A 12,625-nucleotide genomic window follows, 5' to 3' on the forward strand; every position below is an offset into this window, starting at 1 on the left:
AGAGAATCATTGATCAGCTGCCTCCTGCACGCCCCCTACTAGGAATCGAGCCCACAACCAGGCATGTGCCCTTGACCGGAATCGAACCTGGGACCCTTCAGTCCGCAGGCCGGTTCTCTATCCACTAAGCCAGACCAGCTAGGGAGGGGTTACTTTGGTTTTTGACTCCTGATGAAGAATAAAAGAATTTGGTTTATTATTTCAGCCCGTGGTCTGGACATTCCTTCAATTAAGACTGTCATTAACTATGATGTGGCTAGAGACATTGATACCCATACTCATAGAATTGGCCGCACAGGACGAGCGGGTGAGAAGGGTGTGGCCTATACCTTGCTAACCCCCAAGGACAGCAATTTTGCTGGTGATCTTGTCCGGAACTTGGAAGGAGCCAATCAACATGTTTCCAAGGAACTCCTAGATCTGGCGATGCAGGTGAGGGGCTGGGCACACTTCAGGTTGCTCCAAGTTGTAAAACTAAACTAGGTTACCAAATTCCAACAAGCCTGAGGCAGATAACCTAGAAACATGTCAAGAAAGGAGGGGGAGTGGAGGGAATAGTGCTTAGAGGTACTGATCAGTTTTGTAGGGCATTAAAATTCATCTGGTTATCTTCTCATCCTCTCCTTTCAGCAGCATCTATGTAAGTGTAATTTCAAAGATGGCTTCTATTCCTCCCAAACAGTCTTCTCTTTTGGGGGCTAAAAATGTGTGGCGTCTTAAAAAATTATGTATTTAACTATTCCTCATAGACTTAGATTTCAGATTTTAGACCACAATGATTCCATTCCAAAATTGAGTGAGCCATTCTACCGAATTAAATCTTAAGTCGTATTAATACATGCAGTCCCCAAATTACAAATGTGTTCAGAGTACACATTCTGATATCAGAGACTTACGTGTTTTTCACATAGGCCAGCCTACAGCACTGTTACCCATAATGCGGTTGTCATGTGGTCCTGAGAATAAAGGACCTGTAAGAGTAGTTTCCTTCCCTTTGCTGGGTGTAGAGAGCCAATCCTAAACTGAAAGTTTGAACAAGATACATCTCTTTTTGTGCCTCTGGCTTCCTGTGCTCTCATACTGTCAGCTTCTCATCACCTTTACCAAGCTTGCCCTGCCTCTCAAGAACTTTGGCATGTGTGATTGTCAGTCAAAGCTCTAACCTCCCCCAGAGGTGTTTGCATTCTGAAGAGAATGTGAATAAATCTGATTAGTAATATTCTGGCAGTGATCTAGTTCAGTGAAAACTTTTAGGCTCTGTGGGTAAAATTTTATTTTTATTTATGTGACTATCAGTCCTGGGCCTAGAGTTGATTCTAATAAACCTCACTTCACATAGTTTTTCCTCTACTTCTGAACCTAGTAATTCTTTAAAAGCTCTGAGTTTTTATGTGCAGTGGTTTGTATAGGTAAATTGCAAACTAGAAAACAAATTCACTTTCCTCAAGGAAGTTAGAAGTGGCCAGCGTAGCTAATCACTTCCCTTGGAGGCCTGGGGGAAGGAGCAATAAAGGAAGCCTTAGATAAAGATCTAAGCCGCCTGAGAAATTGGTGGATTAAACTACCTACAGGAAGAGAATCTGTGGTTCTTGGCTAAAGATGAAGCAAGAAGCTCTTCCCTCCCACTTAGTTTCCTCTTCGATCTTATCCTTTCTCTGGCCCCTTCTCTCTACCCTGGCTTAACCTTGAATTGTGTTCAATGCAGAATGCCTGGTTTCGGAAGTCCCGCTTCAAAGGAGGGAAAGGCAAAAAGCTGAACATTGGTGGAGGAGGCCTGGGCTACAGGGAGCGGCCTGGGCTAGGCTCTGAGAACACGGTGAGTCCATACTACAGTAGTGCCCTGAAGGCTGGTCCTGAGTCCTGAGTAATGTGGGACTATTCTCCTCTACCTGAGAAAACCTCAGTGAGTTCGGAACCCTGTCAAGAAGGAAGCTTGTGTTCAATTTGCTGGCTTACCTCTACGTTAATGCTGGTTCTTCGTGTTGTAACTTCTATTGAAGAAGCACCTTGATGTGCTCAGGAAATCAGTCTAGATTAGCAGTGGTTCCTGGACTAGCAGTAAATGTAGACTTATGCCTCCCGCAGACCTGGTGAATCAGAAACTCTGGACATGGGACTCCACAGTCTGTTTTCCCAGCACTCGCCTAGATAGAGCCTGCTGCTAGACATGCCACAGGGTCACTGTGTAGATTCTAGTTGTATCTTGTAACTAAACTCAGGAATGATTTCTACGTTCTCTGGGAAATTTCATCAGAGAGAGGAGAGAGAGAGCTTTTCTCACAAATCAGGTAACAAAAGCTCTCCCTGACTCGCTATCTTAACTGCCTGTTTCCTGTTACTCTGATTCCTAAGCCAAGTCTACATTTCTGGATCATTATAGTTAGCTTGGTATCCTTGATAAATAATCTGTTCCCACATTACAGTATTGAACACTTACTATATGCCAGGTCCATTCCAAGCAGGCATGCATATTAACTCAGTCTTCTCAGCCACTCAGTAAGAGTGAGTACAGATAAGAAAACTGAGGCACTCAAGGTTACACACTGGTAAGTGACAAAGCTAAGGTTCAGACTCAAGGGTCTGGATTCAAAGTATGTGCATACTGCCATGTCGCCTTTCCATCTTTAATATAATCTATACATATAAAAGTCTAAGCGACCGTTATGACCAGATGACTGGCTGGTAGCTATGATGTGCACTGACCACCAGGGGGCAGATGCTCAGTGCGGGAGCTGCCCTCTGGTGGTCAGTGTGCTATCACAGCCAATCTCCCACTGCCAGCCAGCCTCCCGTGATCCCTACCCCAGCCGGCCCAATCAGCCTTGATTGGCCCTGATCGCCAGCCAGGCCGAGGGACCCCACTGTGCATGAATTTGTGCACCAGGCCTCTAGTTTTTACATAATTACATAAACATGGTCATGTTTGTGTATAATGCCACATAATCAGCTTTGGGCATAATCTGATCTCATTTCTCATTATTTATGGTTAATTTCCAGAAATAGAAATACTGGGTTAAAAGGCATAGTGTTTCTGAATTATTCATCATTACCACACCTTTTCTCACAAAACATAACTTCCTAAAAAAAATCCTGTTCCCTTTCCCACTCGTTTTCAGTATGTTGAGGCCTAGTCTATAGCAGGGGCTCTCCTACTTTGCATCCATTCTTACAGTGTGCTTATTTTTTAGGACCGAGGAAATAACAACAATGTAATGAGCAACTATGAGGCCTACAAGCCCTCCACAGGAGCCATGGGAGATCGGCTGACGGCAATGAAAGCGGCTTTCCAGGTATGAGATCAGCCTTTAGTTAAAAGAGCTTCAGCAGTAATTCTTGGGCAATGACAAGGGGGCCTAGCCTTGAGATGTAGCTGGGCTTGTGCACTTGATACTGGATTTCTTACACTGCTTTCCATTTTGAACATAAACTGTAGCTAATCTAGAGATGCAGGTGTAGAGGCTACAGAAACCCCTCTTGCTGTCGTCTCCCTCAGGCACACTGAGCCCAGGACTGTGGCACTGCAGCAGGATTGCTGTTCCCGTCTGCCTCACCATCCTACTGAGTTGTCCTCCTCAAAGGCTACTGCTGTCTGGTTGACAGTAATATTTTAGCTAAGACAAATTTGATTCTGTATCTAGAGAACTCTTCTACCTTTACCCCTCCAGTTAGCTGGCCTTAATTTACATATTTTATCCATCTCCAGATTAATATGCACAGAAGCCACAGGATTGTGGGGCTGTCAGGATGCTAAAATCACAGGGCCAAGACAGTATGGATACTCTCGTGTGTGTGAACACCCTAGTTCCTGTATATCATTGCCAAGCTTATAAGTTTCTTGAACTCACCATCATAACTATTTTCATTCTTTTTCTCTCTTAGTCACAGTACAAGAGTCACTTTGTTGCCGCCAGCTTAAGCAACCAGAAAGCTGGAAGTTCTGCTGCTGGGGCAAGTGGATGGACAAGTGCAGGGAGCTTGAATTCTGTACCATCTAATTCAGCCCAGCAGGGTCTTAACAGTCCTGATAGCCCCGTTGCTAGTGCCACCAAGGGCATCTCAGGCTTTGGCAATACTGGGAACCTCAGCAGTGCCCCGGTGACCTACCCCACTGCCGGAGCCCAGGGAGTCAACAACACAGCTTCAGGGAATAACAGCCGAGAAGGGATTGGGGGTAGCAATGGGAAGAGAGAGAGATATACTGAGAACCGGGGTGGCAGCCGTCACAGCCATGGAGAGAGTGGCAGTGGCAATCGGCATGGTGATAGCCCACGTCATGGAGACAGTGGTCGCCATGGAGATGGATACCGCTATCCAGAAAGCAGCAGCCGTCATACTGATAGCCATCGTCATGGGGAGAACAGGCATGGAGGAGGTGGAGGCCGACATGGAGAGAGCCGAGGTGCAAATGATGGCCGGGGTGCAAATGATGGCCGGAATGGTGAAAGCAGGAAAGAAGGTTGTAATCGTGAGAGCAAGATGGACCCCAAGGTGGATAGCAGTAAGATGGATAAGATGGACGGCAAGACAGATAAGACAGCTGATGGTTTTGCTGTCCCCGAGCCACCCAAGCGCAAGAAAAGTCGATGGGACAGTTAGATGGTATGTGCTGAAGTGTGAAATCCTTTGTTATTTTTAGAAAGATTTTTGGTAATTAGGTGTCTCAGGGCTGGGTTGGGTGGGGCCCAAGATGTAAGGACCCCCTTCCCTTAGTGGGTAGCTGGCCCTTGGAGACATTACCCCTTCATCTGGATCGTTTTTTGGATTATTTTGGGGGGCTGCTTTGATCATAAGCAGTGAGAGCTGGGAAGCTTCTTTTGGCTCTGGGTTTGTTGTAAGGGCCTTATAGGATATAAAACTCTAGGTTTATATCATGTAGTGTGTATTTTTTACGGTCAGCTTATAAACATCTATAAGTAAAAATCTTTTTCTTAGCCATGTGCCCAGGCAGTCCCTTTTAGGAGTTGGCTTCTGCAAAGCCAGTCCTTTGAGGTGTTAGGGATGTTTGGGAAGCACTTTGGTGCTTCCATACATTTGCAGGGAAGGGAGGTATCTGATTCTAAGTGGAGTTGATGCTCAGGTTTGTATCCAGCCCTGAGACAGGAAGAAGCAGCCTGTAGTAGAAGCCCAGAGCCACTACTATTAAAAGGTGAAAGATGATCCTAAAAACAGGATTGCTCCAGGTCTGAAGTGTTGCTAAATTTAAAACCCCAACAGCTTTTAACTGTCTTCCCCTATTTCATTGTGTGTTGTTTTTTTTAACTTGCCACAATGGTAGAAAAATCTTTTGCTGAGATGATTTTGATGATTTTTGTTCTATGTTGTTTATAAAGGAAATATACATAATTCAAATTTTGTGACTTTGTGAAGGTTTCTTTAAGATGTGCATTCTTTTCTGCTTGCTCTAGTAAATGTTTTACTACTGGGACCTGTGAATTGTCTGTCATTTCTACCTCAGGAGTCAGAACATGCTAAATAGGATTTAGAACAGTGCAGCACCTAAGTTAGCACTTAATGGGACGGCAGAAAAGACATCTATAATCATGGTTTTATTTAAATGTCAATGGAAGAGGATGGAGAGACCTGAGAGGTCCAGAAATAGACTAGAGTGAATGCCACCTCAACACTCAAGTTCCCTTTCATGATTTAAAGAAGTACCGTCTTCTTCATGGAAGGGTTGTGGAGTCCAACAGGGCACTTCGGCAGTGCTTTCACAAGAGGCAGATGTCCTCAGAGCACCGTGAGAGTTCTAGGTACCCCACACCTCACTGTCTTTTCAGATGACTGTGATGCAAGCAGGGTGCAGCTGGTAACGGAGGCGGGAGTAACCTGCAGTCGCTTCTCCATACACTGCCTTCTCAGAGGCCCTGGTGGCTCTGCTTACTTCCGCCTGTTTTTCTTCTTCTGCTCCTTCCGTTGCTGTGCTCTTTGGTCTTTCTTCATCCTTGAGTCCACCACTTTGAAATGACCTCTGACTCCAGCTGGCCGGCGCACTTTGCGGCCCACACCTTTTTTGGCTACGACATAGGTGACCTGGCGTTTCTCCTTGCCAAGCCCAGCCTTCTTGTAGAGGCTGTAAATGGAAGGAACAGTTAGCTTTCTGGCACTTTTTAACCCCCGTGTATCTTTGTGGGTGACTTCCCCCAATTACCTTCGAAGCTGTGCCACCTTCTCTCGTTCTGAGATGTCCACCGTGTTCACCACAGCTTCTGCTTTCTTCTTGGTTTGTTCCAGCTTCTTCAGCATCTGTGTGAGGCCCTCAGTCAGGTTAATCTCTTCCCCACCCCTGCCCCACCCACCCCTCATCTGGGGCAGCCCCAATACCTACCCTGCGTTTCTTTCTGGCTTTAGCCTCAGCCACTTTCTTGATGGGACGTGCATTAATTTCTCGCCACCGTTTCCGATAATGCTCCACCTCCTTCTTGTCAATAGGCAACTGCCGTATCCTGTGCTGCTTTTCCTCCTGCACAAACCACTCTGGAAGCTCGCCTTCATCCTCATTAAATGTATACCTAGGTGGAGAGGATACAGCCCTAATGACACTCCATGCTTTGTAGAGAAGAAACCACCACTTACCCCCCACACTGGGCGACTTCTCGTGATTTTATTCCCCTTACCGGCTGAAGGAATTATCTATGAGGTCTCTCTTGGCCTTTTTGGAAGAGGCAATAATAGCACCTAACGCAAGGCCTTCAGGGTCCAGTATCCGATGTTTCACTACAGGGGGAGGAGAAAAGTCCAAGTTCGATTCCCAAACATCCATGGTCTCCTCCCATCCCACTGGGTGCAGACCCACTCACCTGGGTCCTCAATAGGCACTATCTCAAACCCATCATCCTCTGACTTGGACCCACGGCTTCGCTTCTTACCATGGCGTGGTTCCCAGCTGCAGAAGAGAAGAACCATGTGTCCACCATCACGCCACATCACTCAGACCCACTCCCACCTCGCCTCAACCTGGGTTCCTATTTAAGACTGCGTGGATAACTTCCAGAAATCCTACCATGGCGGTACCAGTTAAATCAGAATAATCAGTATTTTTAAAACTCTCAATCTACAGGCAAGGTTGAAAACACCCAACTTAGAGAAATGGTTAGAACCACTGCTTCCTCATTATCCCTTCTCCCATCAGCTGCAACCACTCACCTCTCTTCATCCTCACTGCTGCTACTGTCACTGTCGGAGCTGTCATCTTTCTCCCCACCCCCAGGGCCAGTGGCAGCCTCTGTCCCTGGTGGAGCCTGTGTCTCCTTAAGGGCCTCATCCGGGCACTGGGAAGGTTTTCTCTCTGTCTTCAAACCAGAAGATGGTGGTGGTGGTGGTGGCAGCTGCGACCGCCCCTTCCGGCGGCTCTCATACAACAGCTGGGCCTGACGGATCTCCAGAGCCTCGTCAGCATCATCCTCAATCCCACTGAAGCCATCCTGTGATAGGGGAAATCCTCAGGTATCCTTCAGCAGTGAATGCCAATTCCGAGTCTTGACCCGTAGCCTCCTCTTACCTTTGAGAACCACAGGCTGGCTTGTTCTTCCTGCAGGACTCCCTTTTCCTCCAAAGGCACCAGCAATGGGTTCTCTTCTTCATCCTCCTCTGCTTTATCATCTTTTGCTTTAGCAAATCGTACACTGTAGCCCCAAGGAAAGTGGGTTAGTGGACCAGTACCCTGGAGAACTCACACCCCTCCCCACCCAGTGCCTTTGGCAACACCTGCAGACCAGCCCCCACCTTACCACTTTTGGTCCTTTAGACTCTGAGGATCTCTGACTCCTGCCAGCTCCTCTGGATCCAGGTCACTATCCAGAGATGTATCATCCTCATCCTCACCATCTGACACATAGATGTCATCTCTTGGCAGATCGGACACAAACATGTCTGCAGCACTCATATCTCCTTGTGTTACCTCCTCTAACAACTAAAGTTTGACAGAGAAACAGATCGAGGGTACTTAAAAGAACATACTGCTTTTTTTGTGTCCATTATCTTGGTTTTAGCAAACACATTGTCTCCTTTTACAGACATGGAAGTGATGGGGTTGTCAAAACCATCCCATTCCAAACCAGATCACTCATCTGTTCCACTCAGTCTCATCTTCAACGGTAGCAAAAATAGGTTCATGGAAAAGTATCCATAGCCTATATAGCATCAAATTTTAAAATATTCTAACACATTTTCTTTAAAAACATTACCTCAAGAAAAAGGTTCCCCATCACCTTCTGAGAATGATATAATGTACGAATTTTGTTTCCACTGAATAAAGGAGCCCAGGCAACATTTTTATTCACCCCCAAGCCCTAGTAGGTAGGTTCTATTATTCTCTTTTACAGATGAGGGAACTGAGGCAAAACATGGATAAATGGTAGTCTGCTCCAGAACCACTACACTTTCCTGTACAACAAAGAAGACCTGGATCCCATTCCCACACAAAAGCCACAAATTGCCTGTGCCACTGCTTTTATTTAAAAGTCAAATTCCCTGTATTCACCATCCAGCAGCCAAGTGCGCCAAGGTGCTACCTTGGTCTCGGTGAACTGAGGAGCGTTGCTCCCCTCCAAGGGACGCACTCCATCACCGTGCTGGTAACCCAGTTACCCTGACTGCAGCTACCAGAAACAGCTTCTTGAAAAGAGTGCCTCTTGGTTCTTCTATTTTTACATATTATATGTGATACACATATGTAATATTCTTATAGTATTCACAAATCTTCCTGATTTCATGTTATGTTTATGTTTCTTCCTGGCCTTTGAAACAAGGCTCTTGCTTGTTTTCCCAGTCACCCCTCACCGAGTCATATATTTATGGGTGGACACAGCAGCCATGAGCGGTGATCACTTAAGAAACACTTAAGAAAATGTTTAATCCCCGATCCCCTTCCAAATACACAAACAGATCCTCTGGTCTCCTCAAACTGTTCCAATCCGCCTCACCTGGTGACCCCGGATGGTGCGCAGGGAGAACATGCCAGTCTCCCCCTCATCTGCGATGGAAACCCCGGGAAGATCCATCTTCAGCTCCACACGCTCCCGCTGCTTTCTCTGCTCACGCAGCAACTTCTTTTTCTTCCTGAGGGGACAGGTGGAGGAATTACACCTGCCCAGCTCTGAAAATTGCTCAACCATTTCCTCATTCTCTTCCTCCATCCCCACACAGAAACTCTGTGGGAGGTGAGGGGGGGCAGTTCCCCAAACTCTTCCCTGCTCTCCTCACCTCTTTAATTCTGCCACCTCCTGGGCCTTCATCTCTGCCAGGGTCCGATTCAATTGTTCCTCCTCTTCCTCCTCCTTGGAGAGCTGCCTCGGGGTCCCAGCTGTTGAGTCCTCTTCATCACCTTCCTCCTCCTCTCCTGAGCTGAGGCTGACAAAACAGCCCAAGGAGTTTGGTTATTTCCTAGACACCCCCCCCCCCCCAACACCCAGTCAACATCTACTGTGCTTCAGCTCCCTCCTCACCTGATGTCCAACGCCTTTGCTTGCTCTTTCAGCTTCTTGGCTACATATCGCCGAAGCTTCGTTCTCCAGTTCAGTAGGGACCTGTTCCAGAAATACCATTACAGACCTTCAATCTCCCTTTGTCCCTGCTTCCTCCTCTGTCATAGGCCCACACCCCAAATTTCCTATTTTGAGTCACAAATCCTAGGGCTCAGGTTCCCAGCCCAAACCTCTAGCAAACAGCATTCTGTTCTGAGATCAACGTCATGGCCTGCAAAGGCCTTTCCCTGCCTTTGGCACCTACACCACCCTCACATCATACCTAAGCTCCTTGCGCCCCAGCACTTTGATATCCTGACAGCACACCCGTATATCCTCAGTGGTAGCTGGATGCTGTGCCAACTCATCATCATCTAATGAAATCTGTTTGGAAGGGAAAGGAGTTGGGAAACATTCAGGCCATGTTCCTGAGGCTACCTTCACCCTCTCCCAAGTCTGGGACTCACTTCACTGGCTTTGGAGAGGAAGTCAACCGGATTGGCAGCTCGGAGGAAGTCAGTGACTGAGGTTCGATGATAGAGAGTGAGGTCACCCTCAGCATAGCCTTCAGCCTTAGGGAGGGAAATAAAGAAGGTTGAGTGGTCCCTTATGTGGTGTCTATTGGACCCATCAGGCCCAATCTCCCCAGAGATCCAGGACCTGAGAGTGACCACATTACTCAAACACACCTTTGGTTTCTTCTTAGTCACTAATTCAGTAACTGTCTTGGCCTGAACTTCAACCTCCTTGAAGGCAAATTTTGGGTCAAAGAATTTACTGTCAACCTTGTCAGGAGCCAGGTATCCTAAGATGATAGGATATATAAGAAAGTGTAAAAAAAAAAAAAAAAAAAAAAAAAAGTGTGCTTTGGTAGTTAAGAAATGAGTCATGAGAAAGATGTGGTGCCCACTCACCTTGGCAGACTACAAAGATCTCTGCCGATTCATGGCGAGAGGCCTGGGGCTTGGTGGCCTGGACATGGCGGAACAGCTGCTGGAAGATCCATAGCAGGGGCTGATAGTCACGGGAACGGAAAACCTTTGTGATGAAGCAGCCACCACGGGCCAGGAAATCACAAGCCAAACGGAGAGCCATCAGTGTCAAATGGGCTGTGGGAGAGAGAGAATTAGCCAAGGACCAATGCAGCCTGAAAGGGCATGCCCACCTCCACCATCTCCACGCCCCTGGCACCTTGTGAGTAAGCGTCATGGACCCAGCTAGCCCCGACATTGGGGGCCCCATCATTGAGCACAACGTCCACTTTCCAGGTCTTCAGCTCCTTCCTCAAGGCCTACAAAAGAGGGAAGGGGTTATAGCAACAGAAACACAGGAAGAGCTACAGAAGGAGGAGTCCCTGATTCAGTCATTTGTCCACCCAATCATTTGTTGAGTGCCCATCAAAGGCCAAATACTGTGCCTGGCACAGGGGATAGATATAAGACGTCTGCCAGGGTGGCGTGGCTCAGTTTTTGAGCTCAACCTATGAACCATAATGCCACAGTTCAATTCCCCATCAGGGCACATGCCCAGGTTGCGGGCTCCATCCCCCATGTGGGGTGTGTGGGAGGCAACCAATCAATGATTCTCCCTCACCATTGATGTTTCTCTCTCTCTTTCCCTCTCCCTTTCTCTCTGAAATTAAAAAAAAAAAAAAAAAGTAAAGAATACTAGTGAACCTTCCTGGAAATAACATCACTGAAATCTCCACACTTCTTCCAATTTCAAACACCTCATTCCTGACCAAATAAAGGCGAAAGTGCACGAGGCATATCCCAGGCTTACAGACATCATGCAAACACTGCCCAAGGCACAGTAAACATGAAAAGTCTCGCCTTCAGAAAATCTGGGTGAGAAGAGGACCCAGGTGGATGTTTGCATAGAAAGGGGACAGGAAGAGAGAGATTCTTATCACCTGCCTACAGCGTTCCGTTGTGATGTCCTCTTGGAGTGTCACCACATTGGGAAGAGGCTTGATTGGTACCAGATCCACCCCTGGAAGAAGTCAGGTCAGAGTATTCCAAAAGGTTGCCTCAAGCATGAAGAAAGGAAATGTAGAGCACAACGCCTTGTACTCCCACCCCTAAAACATCACTGAACCACTGTCACTCACCCACAATAAGACTTGATACAGGCATAAACTTGGCAGCCACCTGCAGCCTATGAAAGAATAAAGATTAAAATACCCAGGACTATCTATTCCTTCCCAACCCTTGACAATATAAACTCTCCTTCGTGTTAGAAGGAGCCCTGCCAAGTGCAGTGTCCCGAGCACGTCCTGTGTACTCGTTCCAAACCTCTGCAGTGCACGTTCTGGGGAGGAAGAAGCTGAGGCTGGTATTACTGGATCCCCCTCCCTTCCCCCAATGCAGCTCAGTCATCCCAGGCCGGATGGAGCCCAGAAACCAGCCGCCGGGAGTGACAGGTGCGGGAGTTACGCACCATCCCCCCGGCGCAGCACACAGGTCCAGCAAGGCTCGGGCTTTCTGCAGGAATTGAAAGCGACGGTTCAGCTGAATCAGCTTGAAGGCAGAGCGGGAACGATAACCTGGGGGCGTCAACAAAATCAAGTCCACGGGGTGCTTTCCCGGCGGGATTTCTGCGGCCTCACAACCCACTGTCTCTTTTGCGAGAAAAATTCAATGTTCGGAAAGGGGGGCGAACCTGACAAGTCGCCCGTCTAGCTCGCGGAAGGCGCGACTGTGGCTCACCTGTCTCCTTTGCCAAGTGATAGAACTTGTCCCGCCGGCTCTTCCCGACTTTGCCCTTCTTGCCCATGGTGGGGCGGGGGAGTGTCACTCAACCTGGGGAGAAAGGAGAAACCGGACGTCTCTTCCCGGAGCGCTAGACTCCGCTCGCCGTAGCAATCACACTCAGCGCCTTGCTGCACATCACTCGCTGCCAACACGGATTCCCCAACTCCAGGAGCAGCACATGGAGGCAGCAACGTACTTCCGCTTCCGCTTGCGTAGCACGCGTCCCCGGCTCCACGTTTTCTGTCACTTGGAGCGTGGCCCCAAAAAGTATTTTACTCTGTCGCCAGGTTTTATATAAACTGTAGGTTGGGACCAAGAGAGTAGACCACGTGAACTAAAACCGAGTTTCTAGAGACATTTAGGAGTTCTGTGCCTTCCCAAAGCTCCCGGCCTCTCGTAGCGGCGCCGAAC

The 12,625-nt window shown here is 47.8% G+C and overlaps 2 protein-coding genes across 9 annotated transcripts in view; one reads left to right on the forward strand and one right to left on the reverse strand.

The window, feature by feature from the left end:
• Nucleotides 1-5,425, forward strand: part of DDX42 (DEAD-box helicase 42) — a 34,801-nt gene extending 29,376 nt beyond the window's left edge. For all 7 annotated transcript variants that reach the window (XM_059669935.1, XM_059669936.1, XM_059669934.1 and 4 more), the window contains 4 exons: nucleotides 206-432; nucleotides 1,706-1,816; nucleotides 3,189-3,290; nucleotides 3,880-5,425. In XM_059669935.1, coding sequence (XP_059525918.1) covers nucleotides 206-432; nucleotides 1,706-1,816; nucleotides 3,189-3,290; nucleotides 3,880-4,596 — 1,157 coding nt within the window. In that variant the 3' untranslated portion in view covers nucleotides 4,597-5,425. The remainder of the gene's footprint in view (nucleotides 1-205; nucleotides 433-1,705; nucleotides 1,817-3,188; nucleotides 3,291-3,879) is intronic.
• FTSJ3 (FtsJ RNA 2'-O-methyltransferase 3) lies at nucleotides 4,642-12,593 on the reverse strand. 2 transcript variants are annotated; one of them, XM_059669942.1, is made up of 21 exons: nucleotides 12,411-12,593; nucleotides 12,170-12,262; nucleotides 11,901-12,006; nucleotides 11,572-11,618; nucleotides 11,374-11,453; nucleotides 10,653-10,752; nucleotides 10,376-10,570; nucleotides 10,151-10,266; nucleotides 9,929-10,033; nucleotides 9,745-9,845; nucleotides 9,444-9,524; nucleotides 9,202-9,348; nucleotides 8,922-9,057; nucleotides 7,728-7,909; nucleotides 7,499-7,622; nucleotides 7,144-7,421; nucleotides 6,798-6,883; nucleotides 6,615-6,714; nucleotides 6,326-6,509; nucleotides 6,149-6,243; nucleotides 4,642-6,070 (listed from the first exon to the last, which is right to left on the reverse strand). In XM_059669942.1, exons 2-21 carry the CDS (start codon nucleotides 12,234-12,236, stop codon nucleotides 5,878-5,880), a joined length of 2,523 nt encoding a protein of 840 aa, XP_059525925.1. In that variant the 5' UTR covers nucleotides 12,237-12,262; nucleotides 12,411-12,593; the 3' UTR covers nucleotides 4,642-5,877. The 2 variants fall into 2 exon arrangements, with proteins under 2 accessions (XP_059525925.1, XP_059525924.1); XM_059669941.1 differs by lacking the exon at nucleotides 12,411-12,593 and having other exon boundaries at nucleotides 12,170-12,401.
• Nucleotides 12,594-12,625: the final 32 nt, after the last annotated feature.

This window comes from Myotis daubentonii, chromosome 16 (assembly GCF_963259705.1).
Source record: "Myotis daubentonii chromosome 16, mMyoDau2.1, whole genome shotgun sequence".
Classification (NCBI taxonomy): Eukaryota; Metazoa; Chordata; class Mammalia; order Chiroptera; family Vespertilionidae; genus Myotis; species Myotis daubentonii.